Raw genomic sequence first — 24,291 nt, 5'->3', positions numbered from 1 at the left:
GGAGCTGTGCTGAGTCCCGCTGCATCCACCGCAGTGAGGGTGTGCGCTGCTGCGCGCCACTGCCGACACGCTGAGGGCTGCTGCAACCTGGGCAGCCTTCTTCCTCTGTTGTGACTCCTAACGGCTTGCCTCAGCTCATTATTACAAAAATAAAAGGAAATCCGAGGATTATTTTTCCTCCCACTCCACCTAACAAGCTGGGATATATAAACAAATGAAACCTCCCTGGATAACCTTAAAAACACTTCTTTGAAAACAAGTCCTTAATGAACTTGAACCCCAGTTGTATTAATTGATCACTTCAGAGAAATAAAGAGTGAACAGGCTGCTACTTTACGTCACTTGCAGGTTTGTTATTGGCATGAAGGCTGATGTGGTAGCAATGTTGTTTTCCAGTGAGAATCATTAGTTTTTCCTTAAAATACCAGACTTTCCTTCTTTCATGTTCTGTTCTTTAAGCCTCCTGCTTAGGGACTTTGTACTGGGTTTCAAAACCATGATAAAAATCAGTATCAATTATACCACTATATTATTAAGAAAACAGTTTCCTTTGTGATTGATAATAATTTTAATTACCAAACTAATGGTTTTATTACCCTCAGTAAGGCCTTTAATCCCTAAAGTGTGCTGAGATAAACTTTCAGTAGACTGTACTGCAGTAATGTTTGACTGAAAGATTGCCTCAGTGCAAATGGAAAGAAAACACATCGTGTGAATAACTAAGTACCAGGGGCCAGGACTGAGTCCCACAGAGGTCAGTGCTGAAGATCTTCTCCACTACACTCCCTGTTTTGGAATATCTGGCAAAATGTTCCGTAAACTACACTAGAGCTTGAGTTCTCCTTAATTAGCATCAACCTTGTAACAGGAAGCAAGGAATTTTATTACTTTGAAATTAGGAAAGCTGATGACTCAGTTTTTTGACTTTTCTCAACTCTATCTTAAAAGTAGTTACAGCTTTGGCCCTTTCTAGTTCAGCCTGAAGAATTTCTAGAATCTCAGCTCTCAAATGTGCCGTCCCTGCTAAATGTGATTTGGAAGAGAAGTGTCAGGGCAAAGGTACCACTCTGTCCACTGTACTTTGGGAAATGCAAAGAAGGGAATTTCAGCTGGAACACAAGAGAAGCAGAGAGCAGGCACCTGCCACTGCCAAGCTGTCTGCTTCTGTCCCTTGGGTGTGCTGAGAATTGATCCTTTCCAGAGAAATTAATCCAAAGTGCAAAGGGGAAACTTGTGATCTCTTAAGCAATGAACCATGCCAGCTCAACATATCCAGACAGGGTGATGGCTCTGACTGTGCAAGCGTGACCCCGTGCCTTGTGGGCTAGCAGGACTCGGTAGACAAACACATGGGAATAAAAATGAACATAAGTAATTTGCACACAGGTATGCATTGATGGGGGGAACAGATGAGGAGTTGCCTTGCATATAGATATAAAAGGGTTTTTTAAGGTATTTTTTGCCAACTATCGGCCATAAGCATTGAACTGCTGGAGTGATGCAAACTGCACTCTGCCACGCCTTAGTCTTATCACAGGGGAGCACACCAGTCTTGGTTTTTATGGGCAGGCAGTATGTCTCCTCTACTCAATCCTTCTTTGGCTGAGCTGCTCTGGTTCCCTAGACAGGATCCCAGTTCTGAAGGGACCTGGGTCAGAATTAGTTGTCTTGACAGTCATGCTCAGGGTCTTCCATTCCTAGTGGGAAGACAATGCTCATCTCTATGTGAAGAGTTCTAATTTGAGCAAGTGATAAAGGCAGAACTCAGAGCTGGCATCCCCATGGTCACATCAGTCAGATCCAGGGATGATGCAGAATAGTCTTATTAAAATCCTAGTGGAGATGGTGACAGAGCACCTCTCTACACATAAGTACAGTTGTTCCCTGAAGACTTTACTAGAACACAGACTATACTTTTTAGTTTTGTTTAAAGTCTGCCGTACTTTGAAGTGTAAGCATAGCCCAATGCATATTTGTCCAGAGACTGACCATTTTCTAAGACTGTCATCTGTAATGTTGCTTAAAATCTATGTTTGTTAACTATGAAAGGAGTGCTCTGAGAAGGAAATATTAAATAAAGAAAAGATCTTTGCTGGAAACAAACAAACAAACAAACAAACAGCTCGTAGGGTGGTTGTTTTCTATCACATAAATTTTATACCAATTCAGCTTCATCTCCCAGGCTATAACTTAAAGGGCTTCACGCACCTCATAATCAATATCCAAGTGATCTGAATCCCCCTTTGTTCGGAAATGCTGGGTGTGCTTGTCCACTGTGAAGTTCACTTGCTTGTTGAAGCGCTCTATGAGAACCGAGTGCCAGTGCTGGTCATCCAGGAGGCTGCCCAGGGTGACGGATGTGTGGCTATTACTGAAGTGCAGGTTGGAGTCCCCTGGAGGGACAGAAAAAGGCAGAAGACAGCAGAGTTACCTCCAGGCCCTTGACTGAAGAATGGGGACTGAAGTGAATCACAGGGCAATGCTCTTAGATGCAAACTGGAAATCTGCCCATCAGAAAGACTCTTGTCAAAGCTTGTCTTACATTCTTTGGACATCTTGTTCATATATGTGTGTCTCTGAATATGCACACACACGCACACATTTTTCCTCTCTGAAATTCTTGTGGTAAACCAGGTTTTCCCAGTGCTGCACCCACACACTGTAGCACACAGGGGATCCTCACTCTGCCTATGCCATTGGCTCTGCTATAGGTTTGAGGCCATGATGTTTCAAGAGCTCTCTTCAGGTTGCACCAAATCTCCTGTCTATACATATTAACAGGCCACTCCTGACAGTACAGTTTCAAATATGTGCTTTTTGTACTTGAAAAAAAAAAAAAAAAATCCACCTGTCTATTTACAGAGAAAAAAAGCCACGTCAATGAAGCAACGTCAATGCAAGTGTTCTGTTTAGCTCAAAAAGATTCTTAAACCTGGCCTAGATCTCCAAAAAGCTAGGTCAAGAGTCATAAAAATATTTAGGCCCTAACTATGGTGATTTCAAGGACTCCTCTGTCTCCCAGCTGGCTACATGTTTCCACGCTTCTGAGTCTCTCATTTAAAGGGACTGTGTCTCCTTTATTTTCCCATCAAAATGGAGAGAACATGTGCTCCAAAACTGTCAGGCAAGTTGCAAACAGAATCCAAAGCAGACATCAAACTCTTGCCCATGACATATGAATGCACATAGAGGATAGAAATGGCAAAAAAATCCCTGTGCATTTGGGGTTACTGATGAAGGGAGAAAACCTTTTATCTCAGATTATGTATCCACAACAGCATGTCCTCTGGAAAAAGAACCATAATATATGTAACTATATTATATTCTTAGACTAGTATGAGACATTTGTAAGAGGAGGATAAATACAATGGAGTCAAAGAATCCCACATTTGAAGGCTTGTGACGTAGTTACTTGGTTCAAGTAACATTCAAATACCAAATCAGAACAATGCTGCAATATGATTTCTACTCTTTGATGAGCTAACTAAATAAAGAGCTACATCTCCCATTTTCACTAAAAACAGCCTTGGCAGTCTAAGCATCATGCACATGAACTGCAAATGGCTCAGACTAATTAATTAAAGTTATTGAGAGTCACAGTGAAAAACTTAGACTTTAATTCCCTCCCCTCCTTGCCCACACCCTCATGGTTTACAGAGGCAAGGGCTTGTTTCAGCTTTCTATCTGGATGGGCCACTGAGGCTTTCAGACCAATTTCAATACTCAAACATGGCAAACAAAGCTTCTGTGCTGCCCAAAGTACAGCAGTGCAGGTATGGAAACTGCTTCCCAACTCAAACCCCTCAGTCTGAGAAACCTGAGTCCACAGGGACTTCTGAGGCCAGTACCATGGGTCACCCACAGATGAATGTAATGAATATTTTGCAGTATGGCCTGGAGAGGGGATATGATCACTCCTACTACAGTATCTCCTCCTATTATCAACATGTATTCACCAATAAAAAACAAGCATACTTCCGCAGGAAGAAATTCAGCCAGTCTTTCATCCATTCCTCTGATCCAAAATGGTCACACACTGATGGACTTACAGATATTCAATATTCAATTGAAACTATCTCCATAGGCAAAGCAATACCAGTGTGCACAATGTTTTGACCAGAACGTTTTAACTTGATTTCTGTATTGTCAGCTCAGTTCTGATCATAGAACGGAAAAAATAAGACATGAAACAAAACCAAATCTTTTTCTCTCCAAACCAAACTTCCCAGGTATGCTATTCTCACAAATAATGACAATATAAATTTAAAGAAGAAAAAAAAAGGAATGGGAAGAAACAGAACTCTACATATATATGTGTCACTGCTTGAAAGCATCATCAAGCAAAGCTCAAAACTTCAAAAGTAGTCATTGAGCACCTCAGCTTTTGTGGGCACTCGAGCCAAGGTCTCTTCTTGGCTCAGCTATAATATCCTGCATGACATCAGTCAATTCTCTTTTAGTTCCTCTCCCACCTTCTTTGACTAGTATTTAAGCTGTGAGCTGTCTGAGGCACACAGCATGTTTGTTGATCTCAGCTGGAGTTTCTAGATACTGCCTAATATATATAACAGATTTATAAAGGAAACTAAGACAAACCTTGTTGCATTAGTATGGAAACCAGCAATCCTAATTACCCTTACCCAGGTTGATGTGCAAAGAAAGCTTCCCCTTCTGCAGTTCCAAGGTAATGTAGTCTCCACGTTGTCCTTCTCCATGGAATAAGACTCCATCTCCCTGCATGCTCTTAAACTTCAAGGAAACCACATCTTTGAATGTGCTCATAAGCTTCTGATTGAACCTGTAAAGGAGTGAACTTCTGCCATCGAAGTCTGCAATATCTGACTCTGGGAGAAAGAAGATGGAGAGATGAAGAGGAGGGGCAGCATCAGGAGAGCATGTATTTTTTTAAGATCCTTTCAAATGTCAGTTAGAGCCAGGTATTCTCCTAAGCATACATCCACAGGACATATGTGGCATATTCCACCCATTTCCAGTCCCTTCTGTCTGGGGAAAGGGAACACTAGGATAAAGACAGAATTCCTCTGCATTTGTCCTTCTCTTTCACATGCAACTTTTTATAGCAGAACATGTGCCTTCCATTGTATTCAGAGCTCCAGAGCATTCCTCGCCACATTTGCTGTTTGTCTCAAATACACCTAGGATGTTATTCATTACTTTGAATACTTCAGTTCTCACTTCATTTTTTGTACCTTCCTAAGCATCTGTTGAGCTGTTTCTGCATGTCAGCTGTTCCTGCATCCACTTAATAAGCATCATCTTAGCCTCTGAGTGTTGGCTGCTTGTTTGTGATGGGCATTTATCAACTATGTTTCTGCATGCAAATTGACTAGACTGGCAGGAACAGCCAAATACCAATTCAAAAAGCTTTTGAAGGGATTTCATGGGAACTGGGCATCTAAACTGATTATACACCTTCAAAAATCCTATTAGAAACATATTTTCCCCTTCAGCCAGCCTCTAAAACCCAATCACTGTGTTGGGAAACAAGCTTTCAATTCTTCAATTGCAATTACTATTTCATTTGGCAGCAGCAGCCTGCAGTACTCCATTTTATAAAGTGGTATTTTAAGCAAAATGTATATTTAATAAACTTTTTATTTTTTTAAATTATATAACCAGAATATTTCAGGTACTTTAAAATTCTTTTCACTAATACATTGTATTCAAACATGTGATTGACATATGCAAATGCAATTCCAATTTCTATCCAAATGTAATTTAACACAAATTATGGATAAAGTATCTACTTGTAAATAATACATCTGTCAATTAACATTTCCTGTTGTTAAGAAAAATATTAAAAATTAAGAACACCAGATGATGAAAAATCTGAATGAGGGTTTACAAAGCTACATTACTACTCGGATACATGCATAAAGACAAAGTAATCGAGAAGAAAGATAATGCATGGGCTATCTTTGCAAACCACATGTTTTAATGATAATCCAAAGATATCAGTTTTCCATTTTCCTTTAAAAAAATAACTGAAACATCCATATACAAAACAATGAAAACTTCCAGGTCAGCAACTGCACTGCAATTAAAGTTGGTGATTTAAGTAATTTAATATCCCTTAAGAGTTCTATCCATTTGAAAAATAATGGTAGTTCAATTTGGTCCTCTTCAAAAACAGGAATAAATAGGTATTGTGGGGTCTTTTGCCCCCTTTTTGAAACTGGCGAATGTTTAAAGAGGTTTGCAATTAAAAACTATTATAAGCTCAGAAAATAGAAGACCTGACAATGATTTATTACCATGAAAACTACCATCAATAACATTTGCATGTCAGTATGATAAAAAATAAAAGGGACATAGATCTGTTGGAACGAGTCCAGAGGAGAGGCACAAAGTTGATCCAGGGGCTGGAGCATTTCTGCTGTGAGGATAGGCTGAGGGCACTGGGATTGTTCAAGCCTGAAGAAAGGAAGAGTCTGGGAGGATCTCATAACTGCCTTACAATACCTGACAGGAAGCTACAGGAAGGCTGGAGAGGGACTTTTCACAATAGTGTCCAGCAACAGAACAAGGGAAAATGGTTTCTAACTGAAGGAGAGTAGGTTTTGACTGCATCTTAGAAAGAGTTCTTCAGTATGAGGGTGGCAAGGCTCTGGAATAGATTGCCCTTAGGGGCTGTGGATGCCCCCTCCCTGGAGGTCTTCAAGGCCAGGTTAGATGAGGTCTTGAGCAATCTAGTCTAGTTGAGAGGCATCCCGGCCCATGATAGGGAGGTTGGATTTGGTCATCTTCAGGGTCCCTTCCAACCTAAGCCATTCTATGATTCTATGACTCTATGTGTTCCCAGGCTGAAAACTGGAGAAAGTGCAAGAGGAAAAGCTATATCTTAGAAGAAGACCATGAGAGGCAATTGTGCCGCTTCTAAAACGTGGGACTGGTGTCCCAAAACCGGATTCTCCAGCTGGTGTGCAAAGTCCAATCCACACACAGAGACGAGATACCGAGTTCATTGAGCTCCGGTGCAGGACCTGGGCTCACAGGCTAAGGCGGGGAAACTCCCCCACCAGCGACCAGGCAGAGAAATGTCACTCTGGAGAGAGACAGCGAGTTACAAACTATCTCCTGCCCTCCCTTGGTGACACTGTACCTCCTCCTCTTGCATGGCAACAACAAATCCAATGCCTGTGGGTGGTAAAACAGTATCGATCTCGGCTGGCAACAAAGCGTCTCCGTCAGCTCCTTGGGAACAACGTGTCCCCACTCCTTGGCTGGCAACAGGGCAGCCATCACCCTTGGTGGGTAGCAAAGGGTCGCCTGCCCTTGGGTGGTAACACTGTACTGTCCGCTCTCCAGTGGCAGCAATGGCTGCGCTGCCTTTGCTTGGTAACAAAGTGTCTCACTCCCAATTTGGGAACAGTATTCCTGGTCCCTTTCTTGGTAACAAGGTATCTGGGGCCCTCAGTTGGTAACATTGTGCCTATGGTCCTGGATTGGCAAATTCACTCGGTGACGGGCTTCTCCCTTCTGCTGACCTCCCACCCCCTGAAGCAATGTCTTCCATGGGGGCACTCCTTCTCCTCTTCCCCTAGGATAACCAGGTAACGATGCTGATGCGAGGGGTTCATCTTCCCCTGACAACCTGTTGCTATCTGTATGGTTAACAATGTGTCCTCTAGTGGAGCCTGCACAGAAATTATTAGCTAGTTAATAATAACCTGATGTCACAGCTAACTGCAGGGAGGTTGAACTAGATGACTTTTAGAGGTTCCTTCCAACCCAAAGCATTCTATGATTCAATGATACTTGGTACAGAAGTTTGATGGTACACTTACAAACCTGTAAGCAGCTCAAAATTTAAATCTCATGTGAAATTTTGTCACTCCAAAGCTGATTCCATTCCAAATCAGAAGACAACTGATTATTTTTGAAAATAAAACTACAAAATAACTAAGCCTTAACAAAAGTCACCGCAGAATAAAGTAAGACCAAATTCTTGTCTGTGATATCAGAATTACAGTATGCTGTCTAACATCATACATGGAACAGCTATGAGTTTAGGAAGTATCAAGAATACAAAATTATTCACATAATCTGCTTTCACTGTTTTTTACTTCTGAACTAGGTGTTAAGAAACAGTTACTTCAGAATTGCCAGTTTCTCTGAATTGATGCCTTGACTGCCAGTTTCTATAAAAGAAATTAAATTAATAGTTTAATTTTTATTAGTTTCCCTTAGCTACATTAAATATTTCAATTTTTTTAAAGTAAATTGCAAGCATATCACAAAAATGGTCTCATTTTAGCACAGGCAGGAATTCAGAAGTATAAAGAAGTTGTAGTCTTTGATTTCCAGTGCATTTTGCAGTTAACGTTTATTTTCCTCCAGTCTCTCAAAACCAAAGATACTGTAAGAGTAAGGGAGCACTGATTTACTGTTGTAAAATAGTGGCCCTTTTCCTTCTTAATATCCAAGCCTTCAAACAGTCTGTATTCAAAATTCAGTCCTTGTTCTTACCTCTCTAAGCCACATTACACACAATTTCTTGAAGAGCTCCATCACTGACCTTAACAGAGTACAACAGAAAGAAAAACCTCTTTCTAAAAAGGTCTTCTTTGCCAATTTTCGCTTGGGAGGACACCAGCCAATAAATAGCCCTGAATGAAATGGGAATATGTCAGATAAATGTTAACTGGCAGCCAAAAGACTTTAGTGACCGTTTGCATGACAACCAAACATTGACTTCCTTTTAAAAATTGAAAGGTACAGCACAGTTGTAACATAGCGACTCCGAAAAACCTGCTTGTTTGCTTAGTGTTTAGTCCATGTATGTCTATAATCCACTTGCAGCAAGAGAACAAGGATCAGAAACGTGTAATTCTCAGAAGACCTGTAGTGATAACAAACTAAACCATGAGTGGTTTCATCCTGCATTGCCCCCTGGTTTACATATGCTCCCTGAAGACAGACTTTACTCAGTCTGGGTACTTTTCTACTCTGTCCTCATCAACAAGGCTACAAAACTCATCACAAGTGAGATGAGGCAAAAGATGCTTCTTTCATGTTATTTTCCTCTGACCAATAGTTCATACAGATGTCTCTGTTGTAAATACATATGCACATCTGCTCAGAAGTGAGGAAGTTCCCATAAAATGGAAATAATTCAACATGCTTTTCTGAAATTCCATAGAGTTTCTGGCCCCAGGAATCCTGGTTACATTATTCCACCTGAATTTCCTTTCCTAACAGATCTAGACATTAAAGTCACTTGGGAGTGGGTGGAAACAGGCTGGTGAAGCTGGATTACTGGGTTAATTCAGCATTAAAACAAAACAAAACAAAGCCATGATGTGACCAGAGGGCTCAGTGTGTAGGACCAGCTATGTTCTATGTTGACAGCAGCCAGGCTGGGAAAAATGTGAGAGCATGGAGCTTGCTTGCACAGCAATCTGCTCCTTGCAGCAGAAAGGCTACATGTTCATTCTGGCAGAAATGGCTCTCTTAGTGATTTTGGAAAAACTAAACACTTACTTGGCAAAGTTATTCCAAAAGACAAAAATATCCTCCAGGAACAGTTGCAATTTGAGATAGGACCTCTTGCTCTTGTACATGCATTGAAGAACAGCAGCTTTAACTTCCTGTAGAAGGGAGGACTGTTTCTCATCCAAACAGTTGTCTCTTCTGGTCAGTTGTAATTTACTGGCTTAAATGAGTCTGAAGAGATTTGACTTCTCTCTCCACATCCTTGCCAGCCATGAAATCCAGGGGATGAATGTGGATGAGCACCTCAGACACAACTGTTCTGCTATGCAGCTTTATCCCTATCACAAATCTATGTCTGCCTCTTGGTAAGCAATTGTTTGGGTATTTATCTTACATAGCTAGCTACAAATACTTCTGGTCAATGTCCATCAGACATTAAGTTGCTCTCTGCAATGCATTCTTTTCTATCTCACAGGAAAACAAAGGAACAGATAGAGGAAAGTAGGAGAGAAAGGAGAAAGAAAAAAACAAAACAAAACAAAACAACAACAACAACAAAAAAGACAACGAGAGAGCAAAAAGATCCATAAAAATATCATTTAATCAAAAAGCACAATATCAGAGCATATTCCCTGAAGCAATGACAACAAAAGATGAGAAATCAGAGTCCTGAACTGCAAAGGAGAAGTGGGCTCTCAGAAGCAGAAGATACCCTCTCTCACTCCCTATCACTGTTTCTCCTGTGGTTTCCCAGCCTGCTAACCGTGCATACACGTGATTCTGCTGATGCATTTTGTGCTGTTAACCAGTTATAGAATACAATCAGCATCTTAAATGCAGCTATAAATCTTATCCTATAAAAGCAATTGTGTCAGCAGATTTTTTTTTTCTACGCTAAGCTAACAAGACTTTTCCCAAGTATAAAGATATACCCACTGCCCCCAGCATCAAAAGCAATTGGTTTGCCATTTGTCTGAACACATCCTCTGTTGCAGCTCAGGTTACCTTTTACAATCACACTGCTTCTGGAGCCACTGCTGCAAAGGGACAGTGAGAGCTTTCACATACCCCTGCATAGATATTTCTGTTTAACTCATAAATCCTTTTCTGAACAGGAAACATCAACATATGTTTTCAGATCAAGATCATCACTTTCACATTTCAGTACCTGTTTTGAGGATGTGAGACGGAATCATCACAGAAACTTAAAATAAATGTAATTGATTTTCTTTTAAACACATACTTTCTGTGTAAGAAAGTAAACAATAGTTAGCATGTGCCTTCTATGAATTCCAGGTCGTTTGACAGCCCTGGAGTGCTTTTTTGCACAAGAACTTAGATCTGTATGGGATAGGGTCAAGCACCCTTACATGTTCAAAAAGAGTTTTTCTGCCAGAAACATGGTTTTATATTTCAAGGAAACAAACATCAACCAGCAGCCAATTAGAAGCCGAAAAGAAAAAAGGGGAAAAAAATAAAATTAAAAAAAAAAAAAAGAGAAGGCTCTCTTGTTTGACAGAAGTTTTTAGGATAAATTCATAGTAGTAAATTTCTTAATTTCTTCCACACATAGCTGTTAATCTCTAAAATGATTCTTCAGTATCTTTTGTTAGTGTGTCCTGGTAGAGTGTTTGGTGGCCTACAAGACCTGATGCCTTCCATATGCCCCTGACCAAGCTGTCATCATCAAAAGCTGCATTTGCAAAAAGTTAGCAAAAGGTTGTGTTCCTGGAACTTCTCGTACGCTGCACAGGACAGTCATACTCGAAAAATGAGAGATCAGAGCCTTGAGCTGGTGCAAGAGTGTTACATTCTCCTAACTTTGCATCACAAAAATGCTTAAGCAGCAGCAAAGCCGCAAACCTCTCCTACAGCTGTCATCTTCTCCTCAGATATGCAAGGTTAAAAAGGAGCTGATGTGCACAGAGATCATCCAAGGCACCACAGGCTATTTTGCACACCCTGGTGTATCACAGTGAGGTGCTCAGCTGCATATTTGGCAGTAGTCCCAGGGTTTTAACAGATGTGCTGCAGCATATGAAATTCAGATGGCCTAAGCTGTCAGTGTATGCAGGTTTCTGTTTCAGCCAGCCAGTGAACATTACCACTCACACAAAAAGTATCTCTCTCCAGTTTGCCCATAAACGAAAACTTTACTTCTACAGTTTTCTGCCCTGGATATCAATAGAAAGCAAATCTATTTTCAGAGCAAGTGCTGCGTTTCTGGGGCAACATTTGTCTGAAAGGTGGAATTGACAGCCACTGGTCCAGCATCATCTGAATTTCAAAATTTCAACCTGCTTCTACAAGTAGACTGAGGTAGAAACGACCCCACAGTTACATATGCACCTCTGTGGAGGACTGGAATCAGATGTGTTTGCTGTGAACTTGTTTCCTTTTTATATCATGCATCAGGACTAGTTCCAAAGTTAAAATGCCGGTGGAAAACCTTTCAACTTCAGTGGATTTAAGATCAAATACTCTGGGTTTGTTTACCTATAGAAGTCATTCCAACAGCTTAAAGGGGGTTTGGTACAACTGTGAATCAGGCTCTTATAGTTGAATTTATATGAGCCAAAGCCTTTGGTAGAGGTAGGTGGCTGTTCTTAGTCCCACTCACACATCCCTTCTTTCTTATACACACAGACGCTTGCATGAAGGGTCACTTCTCAGAAGTGGTGCACATTTGGGACATTTGTTCTCCTCCTACCTTTGTTTCTATCCTGGCTTGTCCAACAGTCTGCCTCTAGTCATTTTTTTTCAATGTAATTTTTTTAAAAAAATATTTTGAAATTGTTGATATATTTCTCATGCCAGAACTGAACATGGTGGATGAGTCTGTACACTGTCAAACATTACAAAAAGTAGTTATGTAGGTGTAAAACAGCTCAGGATCTGATACAGATATTCTGTCAGTGTAAGAGAAAAGATGACATTTTATAAATGATCAAACATCTTTTGTACAGTGCTGGAGTACCTGGCTTAGATGTAGCCAAGAATGTGAAACTATCCAAGCAGAACTTGTAGACAGGTTTTCCTTGGCATATGCAATTTGCCAAAGAGAAATTTGAACGGCACACTTTATATAAATGGAATGAATATTTCAAAGCTCTGTAAAATTTTTATGAATCCCTTTATTTCTTTTCTGGTTTGCTTCAATCTCATACCTTAATTGTGCACAATCATTTTTATTTCCTGTAACTGCAGGATATAGGACAAAGATGAAGACTTAGATGATATGAGTGCAAGGATATGCCTGCAAGTGCCTTTGAAGTCTTCTTCATATCATAGAAGTTACAACCACAATCTGACAGCGAAGTAGCGCCATGTGGTATTTCACACTGCACAGCACCAAAACACATTCAGCTACAGAAGTTTCAGCCTTCAGTTTGAGTTCTGTTTTTGTTGCACATGTGCCTGGATTGTACTCTTCACTGCAGAGGCTTGGTCATTATTAATGGAAGAAAGCTCTTTGAAAACAGATGAGAGCTGCTTTGGAATGATGTTATCAGCGGCACTTAATTTTGATTTACAGGTTTCAGCTTCCATGTCCACTAGTATGGCTGGAAAAGGTCTCTTGCCCTAGTGACTATCCACCCAGATCAGGCAATTGCAGGTCTGTAATTAAATGAATGATAAGTCTGCATCAATACAGGTAGAGAAGCAGCATTTTAAAAATGCTTAATGGATTTTTCAGCTCTACAGAGACCGTACCAAAGATCTGCCTGTGAAACCATGGGAATCAGTCCTAAGATCTGACTGCAGCGATGAAGTCACTAAGAGTCCTGGAGTTACATCACTGTTCAAAGGGATTTTATGAATCAAAAGGTTTAAGGTACTTTGCTTTTTGATTCTGCTTAGATGAATTTAAGAAGTCTCCCAGATAAGAGTTTTCCCACTGTTGTCTTAAAACCCCTTCTCTGTACCCAGTAGGAGCAGATGAGGACCTAAGCTAAACTGAGACATGTGCAAGTAGAGTAGTGTCACCATCATGGTGGCTTGTGCCACTCAACATTGAGTGTATTGCTAAAATGCTGTGTAACCCCCTGAATTCTCACCAGTAAAATCTCTTCTGTCTCCAGCAGTGTCTCAAGTCATGTTTGGCCATTTCAGAAATAAACTCACAGCTACCTGAGAAACAAATACCAGACTCACGTTTCCTCAGTCATGGATCCATTTTTATTTTGTGCATGGGAGAAACACTGGTCCTTTTTCTTTACACTCACACTCTTCTGTAGTGATAGACAATACATCTGTAGCAGTATACCAAGACAACTGTGTAGCTGAACTACCCAGGTGCTTATAGGCTGCTCCAAAGCCCATGTGACAAAATGCTGTAGATCATGTCTTAGAGGATTATCACCAGGTGTTAAGAAGAAGAAAAAACACTCATGCAAAAGCAGTTAGAGCAGCAGAGTTCTCTGCACTCAGGAGCTATGATGTCATCAGCCCCAAATACAATTACTAGCTGCAAAATCCCCAGGACTTCCCTCAACAACTAGTTAACTTGAATTAAAAAACAAAAAATAACTATTTAATTCCTAAATAAAGCTCTACAAAAGGTCCCAAGTAGCTTTGTACCCTCCAGCATGGCAAGAGGTTTTTCTGCATCTTTAGGATGCACCATTTCAGGAACGTGGGGCAGTCACCATCCCTGGAAGTATTTAAAAGATGTATAGATGTGGTGCTGAGAGCCATGGCTTAGTGATGACAGTGCTGGGTTAGTGGTTGGACTTAATGATCTTAAATGTCTCTTTCCAACCAAAACGACTGAAAACTTGTGCTGGCCTCTTCCCACATGACAAAAAGCTCTTTGAGAAAAAATGGGTTAAGATGTAGCCACTTACTATAGGAGCAGCCGAAGACCTCCACTCTCAGCCCTATCCGCCCCGCGGCGTTCCACTTGCGCGGGAGGAAGCGCAGGAAGCGGCCCTTCACCGAGTGCAGGAGTCTGTGGTGAACCACGCCGTCGGCGTTGCTGTTCCCTGGGAACACCTGGAAGGACAGAGAGCCTTGGTGAGACATTCAGCGCCAAGAGGTGATCGCAGCATTCTAAATTAAGACTGTGAACTGCCACCCTTCTTCCTTATTTGCAGTGTCAGATTATTCAAAATTATTTAAACTGATTGCCTGGCTTCCTTCTAAGTGCTCTATCTCTTTTGAAAAGAAAGGAGGGAGACAGCAGCACACAGGACCTCAGTGGAATGTACATAGGGAGTTACAAAAGCAGGTTGTAGCTGGGGATTTTTCAGAAGATGCTGCATAATTTCTCCAAACCCATGATGCGCTATAATAACCCATCAATCTCTTACATACATACAGTCCCTTCAACACAGTGAAGGATGGGGCCTAATTTAGCTTCTGATGAGTTCGGGGTACTAGAAAGAGATGGTCACAAGGCACTGAGGTTGGCCAGAGCCTGGGAATACAACCAGGAAGTTCTACTCCTAAATAAGTCACAAAAAAATCAAGCAAAACACAGGAAGAGATTAAAACCTGAATCAGTACCCAGGAGACCCAGCATTCTGAATGTTTGCACCCAAGCGAATTAAAGTTTGCAAACAATAATAATTTAACTTTTTTATTGCTTATTTGATTAATTGCCTGCAACTGCAAGCCAAAATTAATGGCCCTACTCAGAAATATCACTTAACTAGAAGAAATTCTCTCATGGATGAAGAATGACTGCAGGATTTCAATGACAAACCTTAGGACAAGCATCCAAGCTCAGATCCTGCCTGAGGTTTTTCAGTTCAGCTTTGCACCCATTCTTTGTAATATCAAGCTAGGAATATCACAGACTTCCTGCAGTCTTCAGAACATTTGAGTAACTCAGCTAGGATTTAAATTTGAAGCTAACAATTTTGTAAAACATGAAATCCAAAGACAGAACTCAAAAAAAAAAAAAAAAAGCTTTAGAGGAAGGTTGTATTTGTAAAAGAGGTCCTTCACTTTATACTTATAAAATTTCATCACAAAAAGTTGTACCAGTTTTAAATGTTTCTGCAGGTCAAGAGCTGGCACCATTCACCTGTGCAATGCAAATCAAGTACAAAGTGGAATAACTCCAGTAAAACAGACCTACAATTCATTCCTGATTGCCAAAGGATGAGTTAAAGAGATTGGGGATTTCATCTCCACTCTGAAAGTAATTAGCAGCTGATTAAATTTTCACTCAAAAGCAAGCATTTCAACTGTTTCCCAAATGTGGTTAAAAAATACAGTAAAACATCAAATTCAATGTGTTCTTCTACTAAACCCACTGTTCTATTGTTGTATTAGAACTATATACAATAAAAAATATCCTTGAACATTTCTAAGGCACAAATACTTTGAAATCATACCATGCTTATATGATTTCACCTTAAAAACTCTCACCTAGAAAAAATTCTATTATATGTAATCAGTCTTATTTTCCACCATGTCATGAACACAAAAGACATATCTCAATTCCTGAAACATTCTTTGCAAGTGCATTTCATTGCTGGTATTGCTTGCCTATGATGAAATGATCTCTCACAATTCCAGTTACCTCAGTGAAGTAAAGAACCACCCTTCAAAAAGTGATTGGTAAAATTATTTTTGTTAGAATCTTATCAGGCTGAAAGGGGTACATAATTTGGCTATTCTAACAGTACCCAAAGCTTTGTTTATCTTGCACCTCTTCTTCTGAACTTTTTATGCACAAGATCTTGTTTTCTAGAAGTATTACGTAATGGTTAACCAACCTTTCATACATCCAGCTATATTTTATAATTAATATTTTTTGGATGAAGACTCTTGTTGATCTGTATTCAAAGTTAACCACATGAAGCAGTTCAGCAGCCTTGCCCATCAGATATGTTTTGAGGAGTGCCAAAAGTAGCATTTCAAGTTGTCTTGGGTTTACTTGTACAGCTTCCCAGACAGGAGAAAAAATCAAATTCCAGCAGACAATATTTCAGATGTTTTATTTTTTTCCTTATTCTTCAAGTGAAAAATCTTGTTGTTCTCAGTAATGAAACTGTCATCACAGTAAGTCTAACAGTCAGAGCTGTGGCAGAGCTCACATTTTTATTAAGATACTTGTGAATATAAGATGGTTAAAGGAGAGTGTTAGTTGGTTTATTTGCTTAGAAAGCTCATCCTCCTGGAATTCTGTGGTGATATAAAACTCTCAGCTGTTGTAAGACAAAAGGGAAAGGGAAAAAGAGGGAGAAGGGGAAAACAAACAAACAAACAAAAAAAAAAAGAGAGGGAACAAAGAGTTTCCAATTCTCTCTGTTGTGAAGAAAAGCTTAAAATGCAGTCACTAGAATGCAAGCAAAAGATGAAAATTAAGAGCCAAAAGAAAAAGGACACCCTAATATAAGCAATAGTGTGAAACAAGGGTCTGTTTGGTTTTTTTTTTTTTTTTTTTCTCATAATCCTCTCATACACAAGGCTGCCAGTACTGCACATTGCATCACAGGCCCACAGAGTAATAAATTTTTAGTTTACATAAAAATGAAAACATTCTAAGAGAAAGACCAACTTAAAAAGCACATCTCTAGAAATATCTCCTTGCAATTACAAAGTAATGGGAACTAGATGATTTGCAGATATGACTGTGTGCTAAAGAGCCCACAAATTCCTGCTTGGAAAGCAGGTAGGAATGTAGCCTTGGCCAGAACACATCGTGGCTGCTGGGAAACAGCAGAGGCAGTTGCCAGCTGCCTGTAGCTGTTGGTAAGGACAGTCTTGACACTTCTTTTGCAGGGCAAACCTGTAAAGACATCTTTTGCACAGCTTGTTCAAACCTCACATCCAAGCACAAAGCACAGGAGCATCCCTGCTACTCGCACAGCCAGGGGCAGCCCTCTGCCTCCAGCACACTGCATGTACAGCACATTCCAGGGGCTGCCTGTGCACTCAAAGGAGCTTTGCGTTTTCACCAGGTAACACAGAGCTGTACCCCACCATCCACAAGCAGATGCAGGTGCTCACCTGCAGGCACCTATGTTAGATGGTTTCTTTTATGATACCTCGAGGAAGAGCCAGAATTACCCGCATCCAGCCTCCAAAACCAGTTGACTTCAAACCTGATGTGCAACTATGTAAAAACATCTTTCCCACATTGAAATAGTCATCTTGGTAAAAATAAAACCTTTGAAAGATCAATATATCCCTTACAGCAGTGTTTCTCAAGCTTCTCTAATAATCAAAGAGCCAATAAAAGTTTTGAGGAAGAAAAATCCACAGGCAATGCTGCACCCATCGATCTGCACCTACCAGATGGCTCTGCATGCAGCTGGCACATCACTGCTTGCTGCTAACTGCAGGGGGTCACTGTGTATGCCTTTAGGATTGCTTTGATTTTCACTTGCAACTCCCACTGCTATACAGATCACCTTCCAGTGTTTTATGGACCACCTGTGGGCTGTAGACCATTGATTGAATAACACCAATTGCCACAGATGGTCACTTTGAAACTTAGCTCCACAGCTGACACAGAAATAATCCATCCATTAAAGAAGATGAAACAAGGATGCAGTACCAGATTTCGTAGCCCTGGAGGTTCAAATATTGATTAACAGTAAACTTATCGGTGAGAATGGTAGAAATGCTTCCTCTTGAGAAACAGCCTCTATTACAGCTTGTTGCTGATAAAAGATTAATTCACAGGAACAAAATGACAAACTAGAAAAGAAATCAAAGCACCCACATGTCATTTCCAATGCAGCACAGTAGCTGTGGGAGGGAATGTACCACTGAAATCTAAGGCTCCTTACAAGCCCTATAAACAGAACAGACTGTTGATTTACCTGGGAAATTCTGCTTCTGGCACTCTATAGGGCTCATAAATCGAAAAGCTCTATTAGCACCAAATATTGCCATCAGCTTCTTGAAGGCAAAAGCTTCTCTCTAGCTCTAGTGGCTGTAAGGTTAACAGCTTGCCACAGGCAGAGCTTGCCTCTTGGACCAAGCCTGTTTCACCATGCCTGGTTGCGTGGTGCCCCTCTGTAACGCAGACCATGCCATCACAGTAATATTTTATGAGGCTTTTTTTGTGAGCCGGCAAAGGCAGGTCCCAGTGGCATAAAGAGGCGAGGTAAGAACAGCTGTGGTTCAGAGCAAGGTTCAACCATCCCAGTGTAGCCTCTTAGGCAGCGGCTCTTGGCAGGTAGGGAAGAATAAGAATGAGAGAAGCCTATATAATACATTTCCCAATTCTCAGCCCACCTGGTCCATGGGTTATATTGAAGTGGAACAAAATAGAATTCCAGTTCATATGAAAAAGAAAACTTTAGATCTCAAAACCACAGTCATTACCTGGAATTTGGATGTATGACTCCCTTAGGAAAAACAACAATTCAAATGAATGGACTGTTTATACAACTTGCCCATTCAGAGGGATCCCAAAAGCTGTTCAAGGGCAGTTCATGAAAAAGTCACACAACTGTGGTGAAATATGACAGTTGTTTAATAACCCTGCAGACACACATTTGTTTCTCTACCTCATGCATTAATTCAGATCTATGCCAGATTATACCAGTGAGATCTGATGTGCTATAACTCCAGAATGCCCTTTGGCCCAGCTCTTAGACTGGTCTCCACCTTTAGACAGACAAGTGGAAATTTGGTGTAAGAAAAGTGTCTGCTCATACAAGACTAATCAATTCAGAAGACAGCATCAGACATGAGACTTTATCTCAGTCCTCCCTGCACACACACTATGCACAGAAAATGGTAACTTATTTACAGAGCTTCAGAAGGTGGTTCCCATAATGACCCTGCTGAATGTATTTTTCTCTCACACTTTGTTAGGGAGGTAATGGGATGGATTCAAAATGAGTATGCAAGTAGCAACACAGGCACAATCAGCCCTGAATGGTGAGCAGGCAAACCTGATGTTAACTACCTTCTAGGGGAGATGTTTTAAGATGTATTGAATACTCTCATTTCTGCCAAAGTCACTCTGATGAACTGAGCTGAGGAAAAAAAAAGTCATATTATGAATGTGCAGAGGGCACATAACACAGATGTTAGCAATTGACAACATTTCAACCTTCACTGAAAGAAATACAAGCACAGAAAAGAGCACTCCACCTTCAAATCTCACCCATGACATCACAGTATGCTGCCACCAGTGCCTAAAGAAATAAGGACAGGAGAGCACTTAATTTAAGCTATCCAGCAGCTTAGAGAAGGAACCAAAGTGAGATAAAAAGCTGCTAAGCCTGTCACAAATCTCAAAACGGCAATACTTTGGGAAAAACAATGTCATTCTCCCTTTTAAACTTCCTTACTAGGAGGAGAAAGATCAGGAGCTAGGAGTTAGCGCTGTGAAACAGAACATGCTTCCTGGTGTATGCCTCCCAGGACCTCCTCAAACACTCAAGTGTACACACACTTTAAAGAAAACATGAATTTCCAATTAAAACAGTACAAAACTCTGAAGCAGGAAAGAGAAAGGACTGCCTAGCTTTTCACATTTTCTAGGTTGAAATAAACTCTGACTCAATGATAACTTTTATCTTCTCCAGAGGCAACCAGATTTAAGTTCTGCTCAAATTTGTGTTACCTGGGATGTAATTCAGTGAGACTACTGACTGTGGGTATTGAATCCAAGTTTTGGGGAAGCCAGTGACTGAAACCAAGTTACAGAAAGGGTCCTTTATCTCTGCTTGTGTGCATGGAAAGAAACAGAATTTTACCATGATGGGGACACAATACAGCCATAAATGCACCATATGGAAACTCAGCAGCCTCTGATTTTAATGGGCTACTACAAGGGTTTTTTCACATAACAATTATGCTGCATCACTGTCTGCCAGCAGCACCTTGGGCCTGGACAGATTTGCAGTGACTTTTTATAACAATGAAAATTTAAAAATCCATTTAGTTTCTGCTGAAAAATGAAAGGAACTGTCAGTTGAGGCAATTCTAGAAATTTGCCCCTTCACTTCAGCCCAGCCCAAAACTTCAAGAGACTACACATGGATTTAGGGAAAAAAAAGAAAAAAAAAGAGAGAGAAAAATGTAGAAGAAAAAAACAACAATTGCAAGGTCTAAAAGCTCTTTTTACATTTCACCTTTCCTACATACTGTGCATGTCAACAGTGAAAAATGTTGCTTTGCTTATGTGATGGAAAAAGCCCTGCCCAACACATCAAGCCAGAACTGTCATGAAGAAACAGTGAAATGGCTTTGCTGTCATCTCAGTCACCCTGTGTCAAGACTGGGAGCTGTTAAAAGCTCCACCTCATTTAGAGGGTATGTTAAGAGCAGCTCTCCAGCCCAGGGTGTCATGGTAGGACCTGGCTCCAGGGATTTGCCTTTTTTCAGCATGTGGCCCTAAAAGTCCTTTTACTATTAGGGGGATTAGGCCACGGGAAGAAGGAAAGGATGACAAGGAGGACTGCTGGGCTCCTTAAAGAGATTCAGTTTAGATCTTTTTCACCTACCATGCAGCCACATTTGGCACATGGACAGGAAACCTATGCATTGTCTTTTCTCACTTCTCTTTCTCAGAAGCCAATTTCAATTTTCTATTATCTTTCAACAAAACTGTAAAAATAAAGTACACTTTTACTAAAACTACAAAAACTTGCCTGCTTTGGCGAGGCAATGGAAGCCTTTGCCACTGATTTAAGCAGGTTTCAGTCTCAGCCCAAGAGGAAATGGCTGCCAGCCTGATCCAGGGACTGGAGGACAGGATGTGTCCTCTTAGCACATCTCTTGCCTCTGAGCATCTCCTCCTACTTCATGTCTGTCTTTCCTGTTAATGCTCCATGGTCTTCATGACAAAAGGAAACCAGTCATTTCTGGTTAACAACCTTCTGAGCAGAGTTGCCTGTTTCCAGGCCCATGTTTGCTTTTCCAGGTTGAACGCTATGACTCTAGCAAGTCTAAAGCATATTGTACCTTCAGAAAGAGAAGCCTCCATTTCTTCTTTCCAAACAGCAGTTACATTTTTCTCTTTGAAACACCCATCCTTGACAAGAACCTAAAAAGCATTATCCCCTGGCACAGTGTCAGAGCTGCTGCTAGGGAGGAGGAGGGTTAGGAGGAAATGTTAAGAGGCACTTGTCAAAATTATCCTCCTACAACATATTATCTGAGGAAGTAACAGTTTCCCTTCCCATTCCTCCACCCACAATATGGGAAAAAAAAAAAAAAAAGGGTGGTCTACAATGAGGTAGTTTAACTTCCCTGTACAGTAAGAATTCAAGTGAAAGACTGCAGTTTGGGTTATCAAGCAGGGGTCCAAGTGGGAAATATGCATCACTTTTGCTACTTATGAAGGGGCTGACCACTGCACTTCAACAACTCAATGTCCACCTGGGCTCCTGAGCATTAGTCACCCCTGAGCTACTGGCAGTTTCTGTACACAGCAGGGTAGTCTAGTCCAGGGGAGAAACCATGCAATAATGTGGCAGGATCCAAACTACTTCATCACTTTCTTGAATAATCTGCTCAAGTGGGAAGGTTATTTACCTCTAATCTACCCCATTACACTGCATGCATATCCTTCTCTCTGGTTGGTTACTTTCCAAATACAGGAACAAATACTGTTAACAAAATCATTAGCCTCAGACAGATGACTGCCTAATGTAAACCACATTTATATTAAGGATGTTGTTTATTATCCTCTATGAACAGTTAGTAGAACTAGTCACATATTTTCCAATAAAAAACATAATTTTTACACTGTAAATAATTTGCAAGAAAAATAATAATAATAATTATAATAAACACCTTTAAAGAATGTCCATTAAAACAGTCTATGTAATATTTTGTTTTAAACAGGTCTGTACCAATCCAGAAAACATCAGTTTAACAATGATGACATTAAAACCACAAAGCTTCTTGGGTCTCTTCAGGACAATGAAACATTTCTGTTTAGACCAAAGAAAAGGAAACAAGATATTGCAGGAACTTTTTCCTGTTCTGATTTAGTCCTAGAAAATTCTAATTTCTTTTCTTGCTTTGCTCAGCAGTACCTCTCAAAATTCTGGCTTTCTACACTGTAACGGACAGTTAGATCTTTAAACAGTTTGAATTAGTGTCAGTCTGTTTCCAGAGACTGCCAATCTGCACCTTGGCAAAGTCTGAGGTATTATAACTACCTGAGACCATTCCCAATAGGCAGCTAGAGTACAGTGACCTCTTTTGAAGAAAAAAGTTTACTAAACAGAAAATGTATGAACTACATCACTCAATCACAGGACTAGAAAATGATCCCTGTCTTCTCCTCTTTACTCAAACAGATGTAGCCGAAGTGTCTGACCCAACCTGTAGCTGGGCAGGCTGCCCTTCCTCTTCTCAGCAATGGACCAAGTGCATTTTTCTTATCCTGCTGAGACACTCTCTGCATACATATGTGATGTGACATCTTACATAGTGACATTTCAGTGATGGAGAATTGAACCCCACCTTTAGTTTTTAGAATCAGCTCTGTCTTTGGAGCACTTGGAGGTGAAACTGTTATTGCTGTTATTATTATCATTGCTACATAAATTAATAATAATGGAAGCAAGAAGCAGTAAAATTAAACCCGTAAATTACAAGTCTAAGCTAAAGTCGGCAGCTAATTCGTGTTTTTGCTCAGCCTCCTGCACTTTATCCTAAAGACAATCCAACATATAGATATTATTTTAAGCTGTATCACAGCAAGGATAAATATTTCCACAGTACCTTGACTAGATTAACCTTAACCACCAGACTGAAACTGCTCTTTCCACTGCCAACACTAATCATAGATTTCAGCTCTTCTGCATAAATCTCATGCAGACCTTCATGCTTTACATTAAATTAGTGGGATTAACAATGCAGTGAAATGTGTTAATGTCTGGCAATGCTGGGCAACTCTGGGAACTTTCCTTGTATTTAGCTTCATCAAAGTGCCTTTAAATAGCTAACACTGTACACTTGGTATCTCTCTAGTTATAATTTGCCAGATAGAGCCAGCAAGATGACACCAGAGAGGTGTTAGCTATTCCATGCAACAGTGACCTCATGAATATTGTGCTTCATTATCTTACATTATTTCCCTGTTACAAAGTTTGATGGCATTTTCATTTGGATCAGTAAAGTAATAACCTGTGGAAGAAGATAAATAGGTAGGCTTGATTTTTTTCACTATTTCATAATGCATTGAAGTGCATATGCATACACACAATTTTTTTGCTATATGTTGCCTTCTGCATCATCCCTCTATGTCCTCTGCACTCTCCAGAATGATGTGACAACCTAGAGAGAGTTCCCACAAACCCATGCAGTCACAGAATCACAGAGTGTTAGGGGTTGGAAGGGATGTCCAGAGATCATTGAGTCCAACCCCCCTGCCAGAGCAGGACCCCTGCCAGAGCAGGACCATCTAGTCTAGGGCAGGTCACACAGGAACGCATCCAGATAGGTCTTAAAAGTCTCCAAGGTAGGAGACTCCACAACCTCCCTGGGGAGCCTGTTCCAGTGCTCTGGAACACTTACAGTAAAGAAGTTCTTCCTCATGTTGAAGTGGAACTTCCTCTGCTCTAGCTTGTGACCATTATCCCGTGTCCTATTGCAGGGCATAAGTGAGAAGAGGTTGCCCTTTCCTTCCTCACCCCCAGCCCACATATATTTATACACACTAATTAGATCCTCCCTAAGTTTTCTCTTCTCCAGACTAAACAGCCCCAGGTCTCTCAGCCTCTCCTCATACGGCAGGCATTCCAGTCCTCCAATCATCTTCATAGCCCTTTGCTGGACTCTCTCGAGTAGATCTCTGTCCCTCTGGAAATGGGGAGCCCAGAACTGGACACAATACTCCAGAGGAGGTCTCACCAGGGCAGAGTAGACGGAGAGCAAGACCTCCCTTTTTCTGCTGCA

At 40.7% G+C, this 24,291-nt stretch overlaps 1 protein-coding gene across 1 annotated transcript in view; it reads right to left on the bottom strand.

Moving 5' to 3' along the window:
- LOC103782538 (contactin-associated protein-like 5) overlaps positions 1-14,481 on the bottom strand; it is a 160,282-nt gene extending 145,801 nt beyond the window's left edge. Inside the window, exons 1-3 of the mRNA XM_008950307.1 lie at positions 14,304-14,481; positions 4,641-4,844; positions 2,209-2,393 (exon numbers count right to left, since the gene is read on the bottom strand). Of these exons, the coding sequence (XP_008948555.1) occupies positions 2,209-2,393; positions 4,641-4,844; positions 14,304-14,481 (567 nt within the window). The remainder of the gene's footprint in view (positions 1-2,208; positions 2,394-4,640; positions 4,845-14,303) is intronic.
- Between the last annotated feature and the right edge of the window lie 9,810 nt (positions 14,482-24,291).

The sequence above is a fragment of the Merops nubicus genome, unplaced genomic scaffold (genome assembly GCF_000691845.1).
Source record: "Merops nubicus isolate BGI_N331 unplaced genomic scaffold, ASM69184v1 scaffold9512, whole genome shotgun sequence".
Taxonomy (NCBI): Eukaryota; Metazoa; Chordata; class Aves; order Coraciiformes; family Meropidae; genus Merops; species Merops nubicus.
Note: the sequence above shows the minus strand (reverse complement) of the source record. Positions and strands in the feature narration are given on the sequence as shown.